This window comes from Cebidichthys violaceus, unplaced genomic scaffold (assembly GCF_023349555.1).
Source record: "Cebidichthys violaceus isolate CVI_PGR_0920_01 unplaced genomic scaffold, fCebVio1.0.p SCAF_100, whole genome shotgun sequence".
Taxonomy (NCBI): domain Eukaryota; kingdom Metazoa; phylum Chordata; class Actinopteri; order Perciformes; family Stichaeidae; genus Cebidichthys; species Cebidichthys violaceus.
The window spans coordinates 602,516-625,602 of NW_027176264.1; the positions used below are offsets into that span (position 1 = coordinate 602,516).

Consider the following 23,087-nt stretch of genomic DNA (forward strand, 5'->3'; position numbering starts at 1 on the left):
GCAGGCGACACTTGCTCAGTTTTAAAATGGTTTCAAACAGCTGCTCATCCTGCACTGCTTTAAGAAGCCAGTATGTAACTATGATCTTAGTTACCTGATGACACTGAAGGCAGCTGTCTTCAGTGTTTTTAACTCTTGATGGATAAAAAACTCTTCTTTTTAGTCCATGAGAGAATTCAAATATAATCCCAAATACAGAAATGCATTAAACACAGACATGATACAAGTATGCAAAGAAAGTACTATTTTACTATCACAAGTCGTACAGGTTGTGTATCTGTGACCATCTGCTCATATGTGCTGTTTGATAAAATCACTAATGTTATTAATCAGAAAACAAAGGTTGAAGAGTCATTTGATATAAAAACTTTAGGAATTACTGATTTTACAAAACATTACGGTGTAGATTTATTGGTCATTTTGTGGTATTTAACTGTGGAAAATATATGTATTCAAATAAAGCAAAGGCTAATAATTTGAATAAAGGACTTTTGCATGCAACAGAGTATTTTTACAATGAGGTATTGCAAAACATCTTCATGAATACTTCGTCCAGTAAAGAGATGTTATGATATATAGGACTCGTGGTGAATATATGTTATTGGGATAATCGAGAATATCATCAGGAGTGATTTAAAAAAAGAAAAAAAACTGCTACCATATCGATAATGGTGGAGTGATCTGAGGGTTTTTGAAATATATTACCAGGGACACAGTAAAAATACTGCATTGAAAACATTTCAGACTTTTTGGATTGTTCTCATATTTATTTTTAAGACTAAAGTTACACGTCACTTTTCAAACCACTACACCTCAAAGTCGTCTGAAGTCAACCGTCCTAAACTGGACGTCCCACATTCCTCAGAGAATCAATGGCCGTCTGTCACCCTGAGGCGGCGTCACATCGGGACTTTTACCCTCAGAGGAAGTTACAGATTAAATCAGAGAAGGAACAATGGAAACGTGTCAGAATTGTTGTGTTACTGAAGGCCAGATGATGAACCATGTTGTGTGTGAACTTGGTCCTATGTTGTCATTTAAGACCAGCCAGAAGAGAATGTGACATTAGAGGATATGAGGATTTGGCTTTTAATGCATTTTACATCTTTTAGGACCTAATGATATGAATAAGAGATGTAGTGAAGTAAATAGTACAATATTTACCTCTGAGATGTAGTGGAGTATAAAGTATAAAGTGGAAATACACAGGATAAATACCTCAACATTATACTTGAATAAATGTAAAACAAAAAAAGACAAATCCAGTTAAAAGTTTCTCTGTTTTTATTCTGTTGAGGATCAGCAGAGAGGAGGACTGTAGAACATTTAAATGAAAACTAAACTTTGCTTCTCTGGTTACAACAGCTGAATGTTTCATGATTAGATTTTGTTGATTCATTTTTTACTAATATGAATCAATAATTCATCTTTTATTTCCCCCTGAAAACATACCAGACAGAGATCTCTTGATTTTACTTATGAAAACTAAAACCCTTAAACACCTTTTTTAACTAAAAATAAGTGGTACATGAATTTATCCAATAATTTGTGCCAGTATTCATAATGAATTATATATATATATATATATATATATATATATATATATATATATATATATATATACACAATAACAATTTTAGTTTGGCACATAGATATTTAAGGAATGTGTAATTGCTTGTTATTCCTGAGTACATTGTTTTTGATGATTCAACAGTCTTGAAGGCAGGTGATGCAGTTATTAGAATTAATTAGACTACATTAGATAATATCAATCAGTGGATTAATGTCTGTGTGTTGGAGAGTAGAAACACATTTACAGACAAATAAAAAAAAAAAACATTAATCAGAATGTGAAGCATCAATAATGTTTACACTGTAAATCACCAATAATATAGATTTGTTACATTAAATGAAAGAGTCTCTCTGTAGAAAATCAAGTGTTTGTTCTACTCAGTGTGATTGACAGGAGAGATGATCAGAGGAGCAGAGTTTTTACCACCATCATTATCACATGGACTAAAGTATGGGTAGAGTTTCTCAGTGAAGCAGCAGCCAGTAAAGGAGTAGATAAGAGCTGCAGCATCAACGTCATGAAAGGAGACCAGACCCTCCTCATAATCCACAAACACCCCCACCTTCTGAGGCTGAGACTTCAGAGAGAGACGGACTGGAGGGTCATCACGAGCGCCGTACTCATTCTTCTTCCTCAACCATATCGTCCAGTAACCTTTCTGAGGAGTCAGAGTGATGAATCCCTTCCTGGTGATCGATTCTCTGACCACTCCTAAATCCCATTTAGTCTTCTCTTTAACCTGAACCTCGTAGTAAAATCTTCCTGAAGAGAAACTCTGCTTTGCTAAAACGATAGCAAAAGATTCAAATCTCTCTGGATTGTCTGGTAGATTTTTCTTCACATCACCAAGTTTAACTTGTTTTCCATCATCAGACAGGATGAGATATGGATGTGCTGTATCAGGATCAAGAGTCACATCCACTGCAGACTTCTGGACCATCTTCAGCTCGGCCTCAAACAGCTTCTTCATCTGTCTACTGAGCGTCTCCTCCAGCTGATTCACAGCTCTCATCACAGTCCCCTCATATGAAGGTGGACTGACTCTGACTCCTGTCCAGTTCTTGGTGGGTGGAGCAGTGTTCAGGTTCCTGAAGCTCTGGAGGAGGTGGAGGTGGTCTTCAGAGTGTGAGAGCTGAACCACCTCAGTGCTTCTCTTCTTCAGCTCAGAGATTTCCTGTTCCAGCTCTGTGATGAAGCCTTCAGCCTGTTTCTCTGTCTTTCTCTGCTTCTTTTTGATCGTGTCGAGGAGCTCGTTCATTCTTCTCTCAACAGACTCCTTCAGAGCGGTGAAGACCTGAACACCATCAGATATCTCTCTGTCTGCATCTTCCTCACTGAGCTCCACTGTGTGTTTGATCTCCTGAATCTTCAGTCGTCTCTTCTGGATCATCTGCTGAATTTCAGCCTCAGTCTTCCCCAGCTCGGCCTTCTTTCCTTCATATTCTTCTTTCAGAGGAACAACATCATGGTTCTTGTGGTCTTGAACAGTGCAGAGCATGCAGACACACATCTGGTCGGTCTTACAGAACAGCTCCAGCAGTTTATCGTGCTTCATACACATCCTGCCTTCCAGGTTCTCCACAGGGTCGATCAGCTGATGTCTTTTCAGACCTGATCTTGTCAGATGAGGCTCCAGGTGAGTCTCACAGTAGGAGTCCAGACACACCAGGCAGGACTTCAGGGCCTTCAGTTTGGTTCCAGTGCAGACGTCACAGGGAACTTCTCCTGGTTTGGCAGCTTGTTGCTCTGAGCTGCTGCTGCTGTCTTTCTGTTGAGCTGACTGTCTGAACTGAGCAGCCATCTCAGAGATGAAAGTATTGACCCGCAGCTCAGGTCTGGTGTTAAAAACCTCTTTACAGTTTGGACACTGATACTGGACATTATTGTCCCAGTGTTGAGTGATACAGGTTTTACAGAAGTTATGTCCACATGATGTGGCGACTGGATCAGTGAACACATCCAGACAGATGGAGCACAGGAACTGATCTTCAGTCATCAGACAGCTGGCAGCAGACATATCTACACTCTGAGGACAAGGAGTGTGGAAAAACAAAACTGTTATTACACATCTTTATATTTTTTGTTGAATCAAATCAAATCATGATTAGTAGAATATAACGAGAGTCATCCAGATATCTTAAACATTCTAGTGATAACATCCTAAACCCTCTGGTTCTTGTTAATATCATAATATAAATAGTAAAATCACAATAAAATTAAATTTAAACCCCCATAAACACAATGTGAACTGTTACCCTGCTGTTTATACTGGTATTAAAGTGAAAATATTTTAAGAAAACATTTTAAATATTAAACATAACACATTTATTACAATTTACTGTGATATAATTAAGCATTATTTGACCGTTTTATTGAAGCGTCTGAGGAAGCAGAGCAAAATAAAAATCACTTTCTCTGTACAAAGATCTTTAGAGTCAAAGAGTCAGTTTGGACAAAGAGGAGGAAGAGAAAGAGGATGATGATGATGATGATGATGATGATGATGATGATGCTGATGATAGAGAGAGCAGCGAATCAGACACAAAACAGGTGCAGAATAAAAGATGGAAGCTAACTGCTCTGGACTGCAGGATATTATATATAATAGTATTTATCTTTACAACTCTCACAACCTTTGATTGGAGCTCAGTTTAACATTTGCTCTGAGTTGAACTTCCTGTCTGAGTAGAGCTGAGGTTTTGAGTTCAAACAGGAAACAGGTCTGTGAATTAGCTTAAGCTAATGCTAGCTGTGACTGTATTCTGTCTAACCTTTAACTAGTAAGAGTTCAGTCACTGTGGTTTAGTTTCTACCTCTGATGGTTTTATCTAAAATGACACATTTCTACGGCATAATATTCTTTATATGATAAAACAAGATGTAAAACTGTCAGATTCTAGTTTGAACTAAACTTGGACTAAATACTTAGTGAGTGTATTTAGTCTTTGTAGAACAGTGTACTCACCAGTGTTTGTCAGAGACTCTGTTGCGTTGTTGAGAAAAATCTGCTGGATTCAGTTAAATGTTTCTTTACAGAGAAACCGAGAGACTTGTCTCGACTGCAGCTCTGCTGTCGCTCAGACTAACTTTACTTTCACTTCAGGAAATGAGACTCAGCAGCTGCAGCTCACCTCTTTCAGTGTTGTTCCTCCTCTCAGTGAGGGAGGGGTGGAGGAAGTATTCAGATCCTAAACTGAAGTAAAAGTACTAATACCACAATGTTAAAATACTTCACTTCGAGTAAAAGTCATGGATTCAAAACTTACTTTCATACCTGATGTTTCTGGATAATATTACTGCTGCATTAATGCGTATGTTGCATGTTTTTAACTCCTTTATATCCTGTTGGTTAGTTTGATCTACATCACTGCATCATATTCTATAAGATCATCATATGTTTGTATCTCTATAAAGAACAAACAGCCTGTTTTCAGCTATGTGACGATGCATTTTCCAGCTGATCCAAGAGGTTTTTTAAAGAGTTTATTTGTCTGATGAAGTAGAAAGATTTTCTGAACACATAAAGGAACACTACATTCAACATCAACACATAAAGGAACACTTCATTCTTCAGTTTATCACAAACATCCAACGTCAACACATAAAGGAACACTTCATCCTTCAGTTTATCACAAACATTCAACATCAACACATAAAGGAACACTTCAACCTTCAGTTCATCACAAACATTCAACATCAACACATAAAGGAAACACTTCATCCTTCAGTTTATCACAAACATTCAACATCAACACATAAAGGAACATTTCATTCTTCAGTTTATCATAAACATTCAACAACACATAAAGGGACACTTCATTCTTCAGTTCATCACAAACAGTCAACATCAACACAAAAAGGAACACTTCATCCTTCAGTTTATCACAAACATTCAACAACAACACATAAAGGAACACTTCATCCTTCAGTTTATCACAAACATTCAACATCAACACATGTGGAGATACGTGGTTTTACCTGAACAGGAAGGGGATGAAAAACTGTCATCTGAAAAGTAACTAAAGCTGTCAAATAAATGTAGTAAAAAGTACAATAATATGTACCTCTGAGATGTAATTCTAACAGTAAATAATAATATAATGTTGGGAAGTCTGTTGCAGAAGCTATGTTCCTGCTATTTCTTGTTTTGGGCCTTTTGTCTCTTTATGGAGCACTTTATTTAAGCTTGCTTGTTTAAAATTGATATTAATACAGTTTTATTAATTAATTATGTTTTATATTATTGTGACGTACACTGTTTACACATGTTATACCCACATACATGATGATGCAGAATTAAAGTTAATGAGAAAAAACTATTTTTCTGAATTACTTATCACTTTTATCCTTATGTATTGTGATAATAAATGTTTATTTCTATTTTTGTATTCGTTCTATTTAATATACTAAATATTAATTTGACGAAAAGCTGCCCTTGACATTGTTTTTAACAAATCAGTAAATATAATTTGTTTGAAAATAAAAGTAATGAGCATCTTTAGACATAAAGCAAACATATTGCAACAGATCAGTTTCAACTTTAAGTCATCAATTAGTGACGTTTCAGTTTTAAGTACATCTTCTGAATGCGTCTTGGCTATTGTTTTTATAATTTAGATTTTCCAGTTGTGTTTGCTATCCTTTTTGTTTTCCCACATATTTATTTTTGGCAATAGTGTGGCCTCCCTTTCCTTCATTATCAACATCCATTATTGTATCTTTACATTCCTGTTGATGCTGCTGCAATGACGTCTGCTGAATATGGTAAGCATTAATTGAGACATATGCTAATTTTCAGGTTCTTGTATTTTGGATTTCATAGTACATGTTCTCATGCTGTCTGAATATATCTGCATTCTCACTCTGTCTGAAACGCTCTGTTTTAGCATCTTCTTATCCATGTTATATTAGAATTGTTTTACAGAAAAATATAGTTTTTTATTATTATTTTATATTCATTGAAACTACAAACAAGACTTTATGGAAACTGTGAAAGTTGAACAAGAAGACAAATAAACTTAGATGGAAAATAACGGAAAAACTGAAAATTAAGTAACAACCAATACAACGTAAGTCTTTAAATTATATTTTGCAGATTCTTTAAAAAATATATATTTTTAAATAATTTTAATCCAAATATAATAATCCAGAAAGTTTAAACATTTATGATCATTAATAATGAAATGTGCTACTATTGTTGAAATGTAAATAGACTCTCTTGAAACAACATTATGGGAATCAGCAGCTGGCATCAAGGTGAAATAGTCTTATCAGCTTCAACAGGTTTATTTATTTAAGTACAATCATGTTTGTCCAGTTTATACAGAAAGAGCTCTTATCCACAGCTGCACACAAACACCGGTCTAACTTTCTGTTGAGTGTTTGTGGTGAGAGCATCATTTAATACGTCTTTAGGCTTTGGTGACTTCAGGTTTTCATGGCTGGTCTAAGGTTCACTCTGGCTCTTCTGGCTCTGATGCTGGTTTCCATCAGGGCGGCTGAGAAGAAGATGAGTTTTAAATTACATTTTTGCTCATACAGCACATTTTATATTTCTATCAGTGCTTTTAAAAGATAGTTCAGGGTTATTGAATACTTTAAAATAAACACAGCAAAAAAAGTGAAGCTTAAAATGGACAAAAACTGTCTAAAGTAACAAAAATATCATCCTTCATCAATGCTGTTGGATTTAAAAAAAATATTTTCCTGAATACATTTCACTTCATAAAACTATAATAAGTGTGAAAGTGTGTGCTTCAAAAATAAATCAAAACAGAAGAAAGATTGAGATTCTTCTTAATTCTGTTGTTTCAATACTTAGATATGTTGAAACATGGCTAATGTCATTTTATTAGAAAAAAAAGAATCTATTGTACTTTGAATTTATTATTATGTACGACTGTTGATTCAATAATGACTGATGTTGTTGAACTCCTCTTGTTACAGGATAAATCTGTCTCTGAAAGGATTGAGGAGGCCAACGCCAACATTGGTGAGATACTATGATAATAACTTATGTACATAGGATTCAAATATTTTCAGTTCACGTATGCATTCAACACTTACAGGTAAATAAAACGGACACATTTTAGCTTCTTTCTTGGTTCAATGTGTGTATTAAAAGACATTATGATCAAAACTGCAGAGGACTAATATTCCTCCAATGATTTCTCATGTTATAAATAATAATAATGTGGGTTGTCCAACGGCAAAGCATTTTAAAGTGTCACAAAACAGTGATTGTAAAGGTTAGGATTATTAAAAATGGAGGGTTGGAATGGGTTAAACAATCTATTAGAGATCATGCAAGTCAAACACTTCCCCCAGAGACACATTTTAGATTTTAAAACAGTTTATACAGACCTAAATGAAAACTCTTTTTTCATTTATCTCAACAATTCTTTAAATTTTAATTTAATTCAAGTTTTCTTTTTTTTATTCTTTGGTAGCTTAATTTTGGAATGACACTCACCTGAATGAATACATATAAAGCTCAGGTATTGTCTCTTTATTTTAACCCTGATCCACAGTGATTTTTTAAAATTATTTCATAAACAACCTGTGTAACTAATAAAGGCTTTTCTTTCTTTTTTTTAATCAAAACTATACATACTGCTCCTCCTCGTCAAGCTCCTCTATTAATTTTGTCATCATATTAGAAAATCAACATGTTTTGACCTCTCTGGTCTTCCATATCGTGCTGACCTGCTCCGTGTGTTTGGACCCCAGTCAGAGCTCCTGATGGTCGATTTGTGGAGGATGACGTCGCTTACGACTCCGAGGGCGAGAGGAACGCCGACCCCTGCACCTCCCACAACTGCAAGTGGGACCAGGCCAGTGACGGCATGGTCTATGTGCCCTACGCCATCGCAAACCACTACAGTGAGTTTTCTGCATGCTTTCAATTCAGAGGAGGTGGAAGAAGTATTCACATGTTGTACTAGTATGTCTTAGAACAACAGTCAGATTGTAATATTTCCTCTTGTTCATACTGGCCATCAATAGATCTCCTCCTAATGAGCCTCTAATGTAAGTGATACAATCTTCAGTCCTTGTGTGGAACTTTTAAACTGGTTATGAAATTAGTCTCAAATTAATACTGATGACGTAAGCAAACGAGACCATCGGAGAGAAGATGGTCTATTACTATAAAGTTATTCTTAATGCTCGTCATCGGTGCCACTGGGTCGGATTCTGGTGAAATCAGATGAACTCATGCAGATTCACCAGAAAGTCCTTCAGCTCAGACTCCAGCAGAGACCGGTCCACGGTGGACAGACCCAGATCCTCCAGCAGAGACCGGTCCACGGTGGACAGACCCAGATCCTCCAGCAGAGACCGGTCCACCATGGAGAGACCCAGATCCGGCTTCACCTGCAGCCTTGGACCTGCAGTTGGAGCTCCGGAGGGAGGAGGAGAGCTCAGCTCCCGGCAGCAGCAGCAGCATCTCCTCCTCCTCTTCCTCCTCCTCCAGGAGCAGAGCTTCTCCTCTCTGGGAACCAACACCAACACCACGCTGCTGGAGACCCAGGATGTATTGCTGGACCCGCAGGAAGGAAAGGGAGGCAACGGGAGAACCAGAACCAGGACTGAGCCGAGCAGAATGTCAGACCATGCTGCAGTAAAATTAAAGGTTTTCTAAAGGGACTCTGGTGCTCGGAAGCACTCATCCACAGGGACAGCCAAAATCAGCACAAAATGAAAGTTCCTTGTAGTAGCTTTAAACAAATCAAGTGTGTCATGATCTTGGGTTTTTAGTTAACCTGTTTCCTGTTTTATTTTGAAGTTCCCTGCCTCTTGTGTCCTGTGTTTGTTTGACTTCCTATCTTGGTGGTTTTCCCTCCTTTTTTCTGTGTATCACCTGTGTTGTATTAGTCTCATCGGCTTTTCTCTCGTCCCTTTCTTTCTTCCACCAATCAGCATTCAGCCTGCCCACCTGTGTCTGACTAGTTTCTTGTGTATTTATAGCCTTGCCTTTTCTCTTTCTGTGGTAACTGATCATTACACTTTCAGCCTCCAGAGAGCGGGCCATCATTGAACGTGGCCTTCAGTCCTTCCACAGTGTCTCCTGCATCCGATTCGTCCCGCGCACCAGTGAAAGAGACTACATCCACATCCAGTCTCTGGACGGGTTAGGCCTTATTTCATGACTCAGCCACTAGGCCACTGTTTATGTTTTACCACATTTCTGTACCACACAATTAATGCCCATCAGATATTTGAACTGCATTGTAATAATTTATTATTATTTATTTATTTAACCTTGTTGGACACATTGAATATACTATACATGAGTTTTAAACATGGGGTTACAAGTTAATTAAACAAAGAAACAAGGAAATGACTATTCTTGAAAAGTGATTACTTGCTATTGATAAAAATGTCAGTGTCCAGATCGTAAAAAACTGACATTAATTTGTCAACATACCATGGGGACTTTCTGTAAAGATAATCCACTTTAAAGGCCTTTACATATTGGGGGCGTGAGGAATAAACAACACAAAAATGTGAAATATTCGCCTGCGAATACTATGTGTCTAGGACTTTAATTGTGAACGGAAGAAGTGGATCTGGCCTGCGCTGGCTTTGAAAGGAGTGATAAAGTTTGCAGTCTTGATTCAGACTACAAAGCCTCTGTGTTGTTTTTTCATGAAAATAACAAAAACTTGTTCAGCGCAACGTTATTGGTTGATGCTGTTATCCGCAGAGCAAAAGATAGGAAAAAACAAGCTTGTTCCGGAAACATTGTGTGTAATATTTACCTTCTGTGTGAAAGTACTCCCGACAAAAACAAGAGTTTGATAAAAAATATATTTACGTGCAAATTGATCAAACGTAAGAAATGCCCCCGTTGTGTAAAGTCCTAAACTTTAAAGTTTTATGATATTCTCTCTGACAGGCAGTCAGTTACTAATGATTTAAAAACAAGTGCTCTTAAGATTAGTATTGGTGTCCCACAAGGGTCTGTTCTTGGTCTTCTTTAATTAACCATGTACATACACAATAGTATCTCTCCAAATTCTGACATACATTTTTATGCAGATGATACTCTTCTATACTAGACCCTTTTTTAGGGCTATCTGTGCCACGACGTGGTCCAGCACGAGCTGCTGCACGCTTTGGGCTTCAAACACGAGCAGTGCCGCTCCGACCGAGACCAGCACATCCGCATCCTGTGGGAGAACGTCATACCTGGTGAGTGATACCCCCCGACCTTATGTCTACTAGTGCCATCAGCTATAGATTTCTCATAACGGTATATGCTAGAATTTGTGGGAAGTATTGTGCCCTTTAAGTGGTGACGAGGAAAGTATAGGTTTGGAGGTTGACTTATATTATCGTTCATAACAAGGCATCTCATTTTTCTTTTAATTTGTTTAGATATTCATGATCCCTGACTATTGACCCTGATGAAGGCCACAAGCCGAAATGCTTTGGTTTGACAATTTAGTTGTTCTATAAACTACAAATGTTGCTTACCACTTCAGACTTTTTCCCTTCTTTGTGCATCTTAGAAGGAAGTGAAATTGTGCTGGAAATCCCTACTCTCCACAATATGGCCGCCAAAAATGAATCCATATGGTTTTGATGACCCAGTGTGTGAAATAAAGGGGTTCTCGCTTTGCTTGCTTTCTCTCTTCTCAGGCTGGGAGTATGCCTTCGACAAGATCAACACTCTGAACCAGGGAATCCCATACAACTACAACTCTGTCATGCAGTGCAGCAAGTTAGTACAGAGACACCATGTGCAATGTGTCTTAACACTATTATTGGCATTTCTTCTGCAAACGCCCCATTTTTTATTTATCATTTTATAAAATCAAATAGTCCCACTGTGAGTTTGAACCAAGCGTCTACCTCAGGTCCAGAAAAACTCTTATATCGCAAAAAACGCAGTTCTTCAAATGGCCGCTTGAGGCTCTAAAAGCGAGTCACTCCCTATAGACCTCCGTGTTAAAATGCCCAACTTTACAGCAGAAATAAACATGTTAACAGCCTGGTACAAAAACAATTGGGGTTTTTAGCTAATATCCATATTTTTTACAAGTCTATGCTGTAGACTGTATTTGTATTTGTTACAACCCCAACATTTGTTATAGTAACCCCAAATCCCTAAATCTGCGGAATCTCCCCAAAATGTATTTGCGATGCAAAATAAAAGTTATGGTTATAATAGATAGATTTCTTATAGCAGCCCCACTATCCTCCCATTTGGCACAGTGCCCATAAAATCCCAATTTTATACAGTCTATGGTCTGAATCTGACCCACACAAACTTGCACCTTTTTATAATAGCAAGCTATCCAGCATCCACTGTAATTGTATATAATGTGTTTAAATCCAGGTTCGCTTTCTCCAAGAACAACCAGCCCACCATGGAGCCCATTCCCGACCCAAACGTCGAGTTCGGTGTCGCCACCGAGATGAGCCAGAACGACATCACCAGGCTCAACAGGCTGTACAACTGCAGTTAAACCACACCAGTAAATATACACACACACAAATACACACACTATTGGGGACATTACTACATTCATTTCCTGGAGATTTACGCTAACCCTAATCTTAACCAATGACCCAAAAATGTATGGGTTTTTATGGGGAATTGGACAAGCCGTCTACAATCACCTACTCTTTAGTTAGGAACACACACTACACTGTATGTAGAGCCTTTTAAGCCCGAGGGTCCCCCAATTGGGGGACGTAGTACATAAAAACTTAGAGAGTTTTGTGTTAAAAGTAACTGGCAGAGAACCCACGAAGAACGAATATAATGATGTTATAGTTCTGCAGAAACCTCAGCGTCCTGGGAACAACATGAACTAGGTCACTTCTACATGAGACAAACACATCTCCCATCAGCCAAGCAAACAAATAACAAAATATCATAAATCATAACTCGATATGACTGGAAAAGACCGGAGAAAACAGCTGCTACTGTCCGTTAGCAACGTGCTACCTACAAAGATGAAAAAGCATGTCCGCTTGACGGAGATTACGGACATATGCTCCATTTCTCTCTCCGGTAAACCATCGCAGAGATATTTAGCTTCGAACACAAAAAAGTCACACAGCTTTCATCGAATATTGTACTCACTTTTGGACGAATCTCACCGAAAAAATGAATTATCTCTGTACTTCCATGACTCTGTGTTACAGCTGCATGTGTTGTGTGTGAATCAGTTCGATTCGTGTCTCTCCGACACTCCTCGGCTTTTTGGGATGGTTGGAAGCTCAGCAAATTAGATTTCAGATCTGCCATCAGATGGGACGTTTATCATTCCCATTGGCTAATAGTGCTGTCAATTCTGTCATTCAATTCCAGGCAATTCTATTGGCTTCTACGGTTCAAAGGAGGTCTCAATGGTGAAAATCGGAGAAAGGGGGGCTGAGATACAGCCCTAAACAGAGAGAGTGGGCTGAATCTGAAGCAGTAAAATGACCATAAAAAGGGTCTAGAGGGCTCTTAGAAAGAGCTTAAAACACTAAAAAAAAGCCCAATCTTCTGTCTTTTGATTCATTGAACATCAGGAGTGATACATAGAAGTGATATATAGTGTTTTTTAGTTTAAAAAATATTTTTTTATTCAAATATTGGAATATTTCATCAGTTTTGCAATTTTATATGCTCTATATTTTATGAATGCTTCACTGTATCTATGTATAAATGTGTATAAAGAGCCTTTATCAGTTGTTATAAGAGCTGGGAATATTTTAGATCTTGGATTTCCATAATTTCAAAAAAAAAAATCCTGAAATTGCTGTTTTTCCCCAGCGAAGTTTAGAATTTTCCAAGTTGTGCTGTGTTCCATCTTAATCTTATGTTAACATGTAACATATATACTGATATTTCAATGACTCAGCACATCTCAAATCGCTAATAAAAAAAAAACTTTTTTTTTTTTTTTTTTTTTTTTTTTTTTTTTTTAAATGCAACGCTACACTCACTTACCTATTTTGTATCTTTTTTCGAGCTGAGGCCTGAAAATAGGCCTCGTTTTTAATTAAGTGTGAGTGTGTTTTTAACTCTAGGACGTCCGTTTATTTTGAAACTTGTTTCCTGTGTTTATCTTTTTCCCGCCTGTTTTACACCCACACCTGTGTGTCATTAGTCAATCAGCCTCTTGTGTGTTTCCCCGTGTCAGTGTTTGTCCCTCATGTTGGATTTCTTTCCCGTCCTTCTGGTTTGTCTTCAGTTTGGTTCTTTTATCATTTTTAATTTGCCGCTGCCTGCTTCCTCTCTGTTGGTTTCTGTTAGTTTTTAGCATCAGCTTTAGCTTTCAAATCTCACTTTTCGTTTAATTCCACCTGACTGCCTGTTCTCTGCATTGTGGGTCAACTCTTTTGAACTCACACTCATGACAAACAGTGCATTTGCTTGGGGACTATTTGCAGCAACGGATCAATACACATCTGGTGCTCTAGCAGGTTGTTCGTAGGATCAAATTCATCATCGGTTTAGTTTTTATCCGTGGGATACATTTAAAAAAAAAAAAGACGTAAAAAAGATAAAATATCACAAGCCTCCATCCTTGAAAGAAAACAGAACTCTTATTTAAAAATAATAAAACATCTTTATGTGACAGTGTTAAGTTGATTGTATAGAGATACAAAACAAAACATCCAGACCTTTAGTTTAATATGAGGGCACATTTAGTAAGAAAAGAATGAGAAGCCAATTAGAACTGGTGGCTCTGTCCTTTGCATACATCTCGAGAACCGTTCATCTGATCTACTTCACACTAAAAAAAAGAAAAACTTTGGTGTTTTTCTGGGAGCCCAAAGGAGTGTCGTGTAGAATTTGGTGCTTTTGGGTCTTGCGACATGTTATATTTTACCAGCACAGCCTCTGTGCAGCTGCATATAGTAGCGTTGGAACCGGACTCTTCTTCTCTCTCCTGGAGTCAACTGGAAGCAGAATCAGACCAGAGTGCATTTCACCAGTGTGACCGTGAGTAAGCTGTAACTTTGGGGGTGGTTTTCCCCCGTGAGTGAGACTGTATTACATTATTATATAACCTGAATCTGCAAAGTTGCTAAAGTTAATAATTTTTTTTTGCTAGGATAATTGTGACATGAACTTTTCATATTGTCCCATATCGTCCTCTAAACTTAATAAACCTGCTACCATATCCACGATGGTGGAGTGATCTGTGTTTTTTATAAATTTATCCAGATCTTTGGCGATCGTCCACATCCATGAGGCCCATAGAGCACGCTCACCAGCGTTTCCTTTAACTCCGCCTCCCAGCCCTCGGCTCAGTCTTCATTAACATGAACTGAAGAGGTAAAATAACTCTGGATTTGGCTTTTAATGCATTTTACATCTTTTAGGACCTAATGATATTAATAAGAGATGTAGTGAAGTAAAAAGTATAAAGTAGCATAAAGTGGAAATACACAAGATAAATAGATAAATACCTGAAAATTGTACTTTAATAAAGGACTTGAATAAATAAGACAATAAAAAAAGACAAATCCAGTTAAAACTTTATTTGTTTTTATTCTGTTGAGGATCAGCAGAGAGGAGGACTATATGAAATTCAAATAACATGATACAAAACTTTTCTTCTCTGGTTACAACAGCTGAATGTTTTATGATCAGATTTTGTTGATTAATTTTTTACGAATATGAATCAATAATTCATCTTTTATTTCCCCCTGAAAACATACCAGACAGAGATCTTTTGATTTTACTTGAAAAATGATGAAAACTAAAACCCTTAAACATCTTTTTTAACTAAACATAAGTGGTACATGACTTTATCCAATAATTCTTTCCAGTATTCATAATGTATTCTATATATATATATATATATATATATATATATATATATATATATATATATATATATATATATATATATATATATATATATACACACACACAATAATAAGACTATAACAATTTTAGTTTGGCACCCAGATATTTAAGGAATGTGTAAAAGCTTGTTATTCCTGAGTACATTGTTTTTGATGATTCAACAGTCTTGAAGGCAGGTGATGCAGTTATTAGAATTAATTAGACTACATTAGATAATATCAATCAGTGGATTAATGTCTGTGTGTTGGAGAGTAGAAAAACATTTACAAACAGAAAAAAATATTAATCAGAATGTGAAGAATCATTAATGTTTACACTGTAAATCACCAATAATATAGATTTGTTACATTAAATGAAAGATTCTCTCTGTAGAAAATCAAATGTTTGTTCTACTCAGTGTGATTGACAGAAGAGAAGATCAGAGGAGCAGAGTTTTTACCACCATGATTAAAACATGGACTAAAGAATGGGTAGATTTTCTCAGTGAAGCAGCAGCCAGTAAAGGAGTAGATAAGAGCTGCAGCATCAACGTCATAAAAGGAGACCAGACCCTCCTCATAATCCACAAACACCCCCACCTTCTCAGGCTGAGACTTCAGAGAGAGAAGGACTGGAGGGTCATCACGAGCTACATACTCATTCTCATTCCTCAACCATATCGTCCAGTAACCTTTCTGAGGAGTCAGTGTGATGAATCCCTTCCTGTTGATCGACTCTCTGACCACTCCTAAATCCCACTCAGTCTTCTCTTTAACCTGAACCTCGTAGTAAAATCTTCCTGAAGAGAAACTCTGCCTTGCTAAGACGTTAGCACAGGTATCAAATCTCTCTGGATTGTCTGGAAGATTTTTCTTCACATCACCAGGTTTAACTTGTTTTCCATCATCAGACAGAATTAGCCAGGGATTTGCTGTATCAGGATCAAGTGTCACATCCACTGCAGACTTCTGGACCATCTTCAGCTCGGCCTCAAACAGCTTCTTCATCTGTTTACTGAGCGTCTCCTCCAGCTGATTCACAGCTCTCCTCACAGTCCCCTCATATGAAGGTGGACTGACTCTGACTCCTGTCCAGTATTTGGAGGGTGGAGCAGTGTTCAGGGTCCTGAAGCTCTGGAGGAGGTGGAGGTGGTCTTCAGAGTGTGAGAGCTGAACCACCTCAGTGCTTCTCTTCTTCAGCTCAGAGATCTCCTGTTCCAGGTCTTTGATGAAGCCTTCAGCCTGTTTCTCTGTCTTTCTCTGCTTCTCTTTGATCGTGTCGAGGAGCTCGTTCATTCTTCTCTCAACAGACTCCTTCAGAGCGGTGAAGACCTGAACACCATCTGATATCTCTCTGTCTGTATCCTCCTCACTGAGCTCCACTGAGTGTTTGATCTCCTGAATCTTCAGTCGTCTCTTCTGGATCATCTGCTGAATTTCAGCCTCAGTCTTCCCCAGCTCTGCCTTCTTTCCTTCATATTCTTCTTTCAGAGGAACAACATCATGGTTCTTGTGGTCGGAAATAGTGCAGAGCATGCAGACACACATCTGGTCGGTCTTACAGAACAGCTCCAGCAGTTTATCGTGCTTCGTACACATCCTGCCTTCCAGGTTCTCCACAGGGTCGATCAGCTGATGTCTTTTCAGACCTGATCTTGTCAGATGAGGCTCCAGGTGAGTCTCACAGTAGGAGTCCAGACACACCAGGCAGGACTTCAGGGCCTTCAGTTTGGTTCCAGTGCAGACGTCACAGGGAACTTCTCCTGGTTTGGCAACTTGTTGCTCTGAGCTGCTGCTGCTGGCTTTCTGTTGAGCTGACTGTCTGAACTGAGCAGCCATCTCAGAGATGAAAGTATTGACCCGCAGCTCAGGTCTGGTGTTAAAAACCTCTTTACAGTTTGGACACTGAGACTGGACATTAATGTCCCAGTGTTTAGTGATGCAGGCTTTACAGAAGTTGTGTCCACATGATGTGGTGACTGGATCAGTGAACACATCCAGACAGATGGAGCACAGGAACTGATCTTCAGTCAGCAGATAGCTGGCAGCAGACATATCTACACTCTGAGGACAAGAAGTGTGGAAAAACAAAACTGTTATTACATATCTTTTGATTATTTGTTTAATAAACTCAAACTGTGATTAGTAGAATATAACAAGAGTCATCCTGAATTATGTTGTTATATTATATTACATTTGCTGTGAGTGAAGAAGAGCTCAGATATGCAGTTCAGTGGTATAAATCTGATATCTTAAACATTCTAGTGATAACATCCTAAACCCTCTGGTTCTTGTTAATATCATAATTTAAATAGTAAAATCACAATAGAATTCAATTTAAACCCCCAAAAACACAATGTGAACTGCTACCCTGCTGTTTATACTGTTATTAAAGTGAAAATATTTTGAAAGTAGAGAAAACTTTTTAAATATTAAACATAACACATTTATTACAATTTACTGTGATATATTTAAGCAGTATTTGACCGTTTTATTGAAGCGTCTGAGGAAGCAGAGCAAAATAAAAATCGCTTTCTCTGTACAAAGATCTTTAGAGTCAAAGAGTCAGTTTGGACTAAGAGGAGGAAGAGAGAGAGGATGATGATGATGATGATAGAGAGAGCAGAGAATCAGACACATTAATGTGCAGAATTAAAGATGGAAGCTAACTGCTCTGGACTGCAGGATATTATATATTATAGTATTTATCTTTACAACTCTCACGACCTTTGATTGGAGCTCAGTTAAACATTTACTCTGAGTTGAACTTCCTGTCTGAGTAGAGCTGAGGTTTTGAGTTCAAACAGGAAACAGGTCTGTGAATTAGCTTAAGCTAATGCGAGCTGTGACTGTATTCTGTCTAACCTTTAACTAGTCAGAGTTCAGTCATTGTGGTTTAGTTTCTACCTCTGATGGTTTTATCTAAAATGACACATTTCTACGGCTTAATATTCTTTATATGATAAAACAAGATGTAAAACAGTCAGATTCTGGTTTGAACTAAACTTGGACTAAATACTTAGTGAGTGTATTTAGTCTTTGTAGAACAGTGTACTCACCAGTGTTTGTCAGAGACTCTGTTGTGTTGTTGAGAAAAATCTGCTGGATTCAGTTGAATGTTTCTTTACAGAGAAACAGAGAGACTTGTCTCGACTGCAGCTCTGCTGTCGCTCAGACTAACTTTACTTTCACTTCAGGAAATGTGACTCAGCAGCTGCAGCTCACCTCTTTCAGTGTTGTTCCTCCTTTCAGTGAGGGAGGGGTGGAGGAAGTATTCAGATCCTTAACTGAAGTAAAAGTACTAATACCACACTGTGAAAATACTTCACTACGAGTAAAAGTCATGGATTCAATACGTGAGTGAGACTGTGTTACATTAATATATAACCTGAATCCACAAAGTTACTCAAGTTATCAAATACATGTAGTAAATCTACGTCTGAGGTTTAGTGGAGTAGAAGTATAAAGTAGCAGAAAATGGAAAGAGAAGTAATCCAACATTTTTACTAAAGCTCAGTACTTAAGTAAATGTACTTAGTTACTTTGCACCACCGCTTAAAATACCAGAATTGTTACAGAGCATGAAAACAGTGACCTGCTGCTCTCTCAAACCTACTTCCTGCATCATCCACTAGGAGGCGACACTTGCTCAGTTTTAAAATGGCTTCAAACAGCTGCTCATCCTGCACTGCTTTAAGAAGCCAGTATGTAACTATGATCTTAGTTACCTGATGACACTGAAGGCAGCTGTCTTCAGTGTCTTTAACTCTTGATGGAAAAAAAACTCTTCTTTTTAGTCCATGAGAGAATTCAAATATACTCCCAAATACAGAAATGCATCAAACACAGACATGATACAAGTATGCAAAGAAAGTACTATTTTACTATCACAAGTCGTACAGGTTGTGTATCTGTGACCATCTGCTCATATGTGCTGTTTGATAAAAATCACCAATGTTATGAATCAGAAAACAACGGTTGAAGAGTCATTTGATATAAAAACTTTAGGAATTACTGATTTTACAAAACATTACGGTGTAGGTTTATTGGTCATTTTGTGGTATTTAACTGTAGAAAATATATGTATAAATAAAGCAAAGGCTAATAATTTGAATAAAGGACTTTTGCATGCAACAGAGTATTTTTACACTGAGGTATTGCAAAACATCTTCATGAATACTTCGTCCAGTAAAGAGATGTTATGATATATAGGACTCGTGGTGAATTTATGTTATTGGGATAATCGTGAATATCATCAGGAGTGATTTAAAAAAAAAAAAAAACTGCTACCATATCGATAATGGTGGAGTAATCTGAGGGTTTTTTAAATATATTACCAGGGACACAGTAAAAATACTGCATTGAAAACATTTGAGACTCTTTGGATTGTTCTAATATTTATTTTTTAGACTAAAGTTACACGTCACTTTTCAAACCACTACACCTCAAAGTCGTCTGAAGTCACCTGAAGTCAACCATCCTAAACTGGACGTCCCACATTCCTCAGAGAATCAATGGCCGTCTGTCACCCTGAGGCGGCGTCACATCGGGACTTTTACCCTCAGAGGAAGTTACAGATTAAATCAGAGAAGGAACAATGGAAACGTGTCAGAATTGTTGTGTTACTGAAGGCCAGATGATGAACCATGTTGTGTGTGAACTTGGTCCTATGTTGTCATTTAAGACCAGCCAGAAGAGAATGTGACATTAGAGGATATGCATGTATAGTATTATGTGTGGTGCAGAAGTGAGAGCAACAGCACCAATAGCACTATGAGTACAAGTACTTGTTGAGTTGAACTGTGGGCCACGCCCCTTACAGCCTGAGTGCACCAGGTGAGATTGATCCGCTAATTAACTGGCTTTGCAGTCACACACTCACGGCAGAGCAGCACTGGGAGGAAGCAACAGAAGTGACTGAAACAGTGTTTTGTGCAAATCAAATCTTATTTTGAACAAGGAAGAAGCAGCCGGTGAGCTATCATGCATTTGTAACTGTTGTAACTGTTGTAGCCCATTGTTTGTAGACATTGACTTAGATGAACCGATTAAGAACTGCAAATACTGATGGTTAAAAGCATGTTGGGTAAATATAGTTAAAATGCTGTCATGGTATAATGTGATCTATTTAAAATCATGTGATTTAAGTGTAAAACTGTGAAGAACCATGTGAGCTAAGTACAATTTAAAAAGTGATGCATTTGGAACAATTATCCTTTTAAAAAGCTGCTGATTTATTGTACTGTTAAAATTATGAAATCATGATCAAATTCAGCTAAAAATGTATTTACTGTATTTAATTAATTTACTCACAATATTGGAAATGGATTATTTGCTATATATTTACAAGGTTAATTTTTGGGTATTTAATTTAAGTAATTTAAGGATTGTAGTCTGTTCACTGCATGTGGTTATCTTGCTTTTCATTTTCTTCAGTGGTGTTTTGTTTTTGTATTTAAAGGTTTTTCACCTGGTTACTTGATCACTGCATCAAACTTCTAAAATAAAAGAAAGAAGGAAAAGAAAGCAAAAGTGTGATCAATGAGTGGAATCCTGTGAAGTCTTCCTGAAATTGGCTGTCCTTTTCAAGTGGGTGAGTTTTGCACATTGAAACCTCGCAAAAGTGAGGGACCACTGAGTGATAATATTCTCAATGGTTTCATAAGTAACAATAGTTTTCAGTGTTAACAAGAGTTTTATGTTCTTTTATATCTTGTCTCAATGCCGTTTCATGTCTTTTGTAAAGCACAGCCAATTGCCTTGTTGTTTAAATATGCTAAACAAACTCTCCTTGACCTAAGCACAGACATTTCATGCGACCTCTCCACTTCCTATGTACACTGTGGCAGAAGGTGTAGACTCTATCGTTTGAGGAGAATGTGCTGGAGGGGGTGGAGGCTCCGTGCAGCGCTGAAGTTTCTGGATGACTCGTCTTGGCACCTGAAGTCGAGGGCAGGTTTCTCCCAACAAGAGTGTCACTCTGCAGGAAGTCGGGTGTCAAGTATCAGGGTTGTGACCACAGAAATAGAGTAAAAGTAAGAGAAGACACTGAACAGATTTACCTGGTCATTTGACTAGCATGGTTAGTTATGGTGACAACACACCTCAGTGTGGATGAAAAGTGCTGTCCCAGAAAGAGAGAGGACCAAATTTATCCAGATCATTGGTGATCGTCCGCATCCGTGAGGCCCATAGAGCACGCTCACCAGCGTTTCCTTTAACTCCGCCTCCCAGCCCTCGGCTCAGCCTCTCATTCACATGAACTGAAGAGGTAAAATAACTCTGGATTTGGCTTTTAATGCATTTTACATCTTTTAGGACCTATTGATATGAATAAGAGATGTAGTGGAGTAAAACGTGCAATATTTACCTCTGAGATGTAGTGGAGTATAAAGTATAAAGTGGAAATACACAGGATAAATACCTCAACATTATACTTGAATAAATGTAAAATAAAAAAAAGACAAATCCAGTTAAAAGTTTCTCTGTTTTTATTCTGTTGAGGATCAGCAGAGAGGAGGACTGTAGAACATTTAAATGAAAACTAAACTTTTCTTCTCTGGTTACAGCAGCTGAATGTTTCAAGATTAGATTTTGTTGATTAATTTTTTACTAATATGAATCAATAATTCATCTTTTATTTCCCCCTGAAAACATACCAGACAGAGATCTCTTGATTTTAATTGGAAATTGATGAAAACTAAAACCCTTAAACACCTTTTTAACTAAAAAATAAGTGGTACATGAATTTATCCAATAATTTGTGCCAGTATTCATAATGTATTACATATATATATATATATATATATATATATATATATATATATATATATATATATATATATATGTATATGTATATATGTATATATATATATATATATATATATATATATGTATATATGTATATATGTATATATGTATATATATATATATATATATATATATATATATATATATATATATATATGTATATATGTATATATGTATATATATATATATATATATATATATATATATATATATATATATATATATATATATATGTATATATGTATATATGTATATGTATATATGTATATATATATATATATATATATATATATATATATATATATATATATACATATACATATACATATATATATATATATATATATATATATATATATATATATATATATATATATATATATATGTATATATATATGTATATATATATGTATATATATACATATATATATATATATATATATATATATATATATGTATATATATATGTATATATATATGTATATATATATATATATATATATATATATATATATATGTATATATATATGTATATATATATATATATATATATATATATATATATATATATGTATATATATATATATATGTATATATATATATATATAATATATATATATATATATATATATATATATATATATATATATATATATATATATATATATATATATATATATATATATATATATATATATATATATATATATATATATATATATATATGTATATATATATATATATATATATATATATATATATATATATATATATATATATATATATATGTATATATATATATATATATATATACATATATATATATATATATATATATAATATATATATATATATGTATATATATATATATATAATATATATATACATATATATATATATA

General features: G+C 36.2%; 3 protein-coding genes across 5 annotated transcripts; 1 reads left to right on the plus strand and 2 right to left on the minus strand.

Annotated features, from left to right (window-relative positions):
• Positions 1-1,632: 1,632 nt before the first annotated feature.
• Positions 1,633-18,499, minus strand: LOC137886559 (E3 ubiquitin-protein ligase TRIM21-like). Of its 3 annotated transcripts, none has more exons than XM_068729071.1 (2): positions 18,436-18,499; positions 1,633-3,599 (listed from the first exon to the last, which is right to left on the minus strand). In XM_068729071.1, the coding sequence occupies exon 2, from the start codon at positions 3,588-3,590 to the stop codon at positions 1,947-1,949; it is 1,644 nt and encodes a 547-aa protein (XP_068585172.1). In that variant the 5' UTR covers positions 3,591-3,599; positions 18,436-18,499; the 3' UTR covers positions 1,633-1,946. The 3 variants fall into 3 exon arrangements, with proteins under 3 accessions (XP_068585172.1, XP_068585164.1, XP_068585180.1); XM_068729063.1 differs by lacking the exon at positions 18,436-18,499 and adding an exon at positions 4,539-4,639; XM_068729079.1 differs by lacking the exon at positions 18,436-18,499 and adding an exon at positions 3,939-4,066.
• On the plus strand, positions 6,922-12,053 carry LOC137886298 (low choriolytic enzyme-like). The gene is made up of 7 exons (XM_068728703.1): positions 6,922-7,080; positions 7,518-7,565; positions 8,303-8,455; positions 9,587-9,720; positions 10,648-10,768; positions 11,219-11,300; positions 11,919-12,053. The coding sequence occupies exons 1-7, from the start codon at positions 7,011-7,013 to the stop codon at positions 12,046-12,048; spliced, it is 738 nt and encodes a 245-aa protein (XP_068584804.1). The 5' UTR covers positions 6,922-7,010; the 3' UTR covers positions 12,049-12,053.
• LOC137886551 (E3 ubiquitin-protein ligase TRIM21-like) lies at positions 15,463-18,517 on the minus strand. The gene is made up of 2 exons (XM_068729051.1): positions 18,436-18,517; positions 15,463-17,440 (listed from the first exon to the last, which is right to left on the minus strand). The coding sequence occupies exon 2, from the start codon at positions 17,429-17,431 to the stop codon at positions 15,788-15,790; it is 1,644 nt and encodes a 547-aa protein (XP_068585152.1). The 5' UTR covers positions 17,432-17,440; positions 18,436-18,517; the 3' UTR covers positions 15,463-15,787.
• Positions 18,518-23,087: the final 4,570 nt, after the last annotated feature.

Coding starts and splice junctions, on each gene's coding strand:
- LOC137886559 (XM_068729071.1), bottom strand. CDS start 3,590: ATGTCTGCTGCCAGCTGTCTGATGACTGAAGATCAGTTCCTGTGCTCC.
- LOC137886298 (XM_068728703.1), top strand. CDS start 7,011: ATGGCTGGTCTAAGGTTCACTCTGGCTCTTCTGGCTCTGATGCTGGTT. Junction 7,566..8,302: donor GGAGGCCAACGCCAACATTG/GTGAGATACTAT, acceptor TTTGGACCCCAG/TCAGAGCTCCTGATGGTCGA. Junction 11,301..11,918: donor TCTGTCATGCAGTGCAGCAA/GTTAGTACAGAG, acceptor GTTTAAATCCAG/GTTCGCTTTCTCCAAGAACA.
- LOC137886551 (XM_068729051.1), bottom strand. CDS start 17,431: ATGTCTGCTGCCAGCTATCTGCTGACTGAAGATCAGTTCCTGTGCTCC.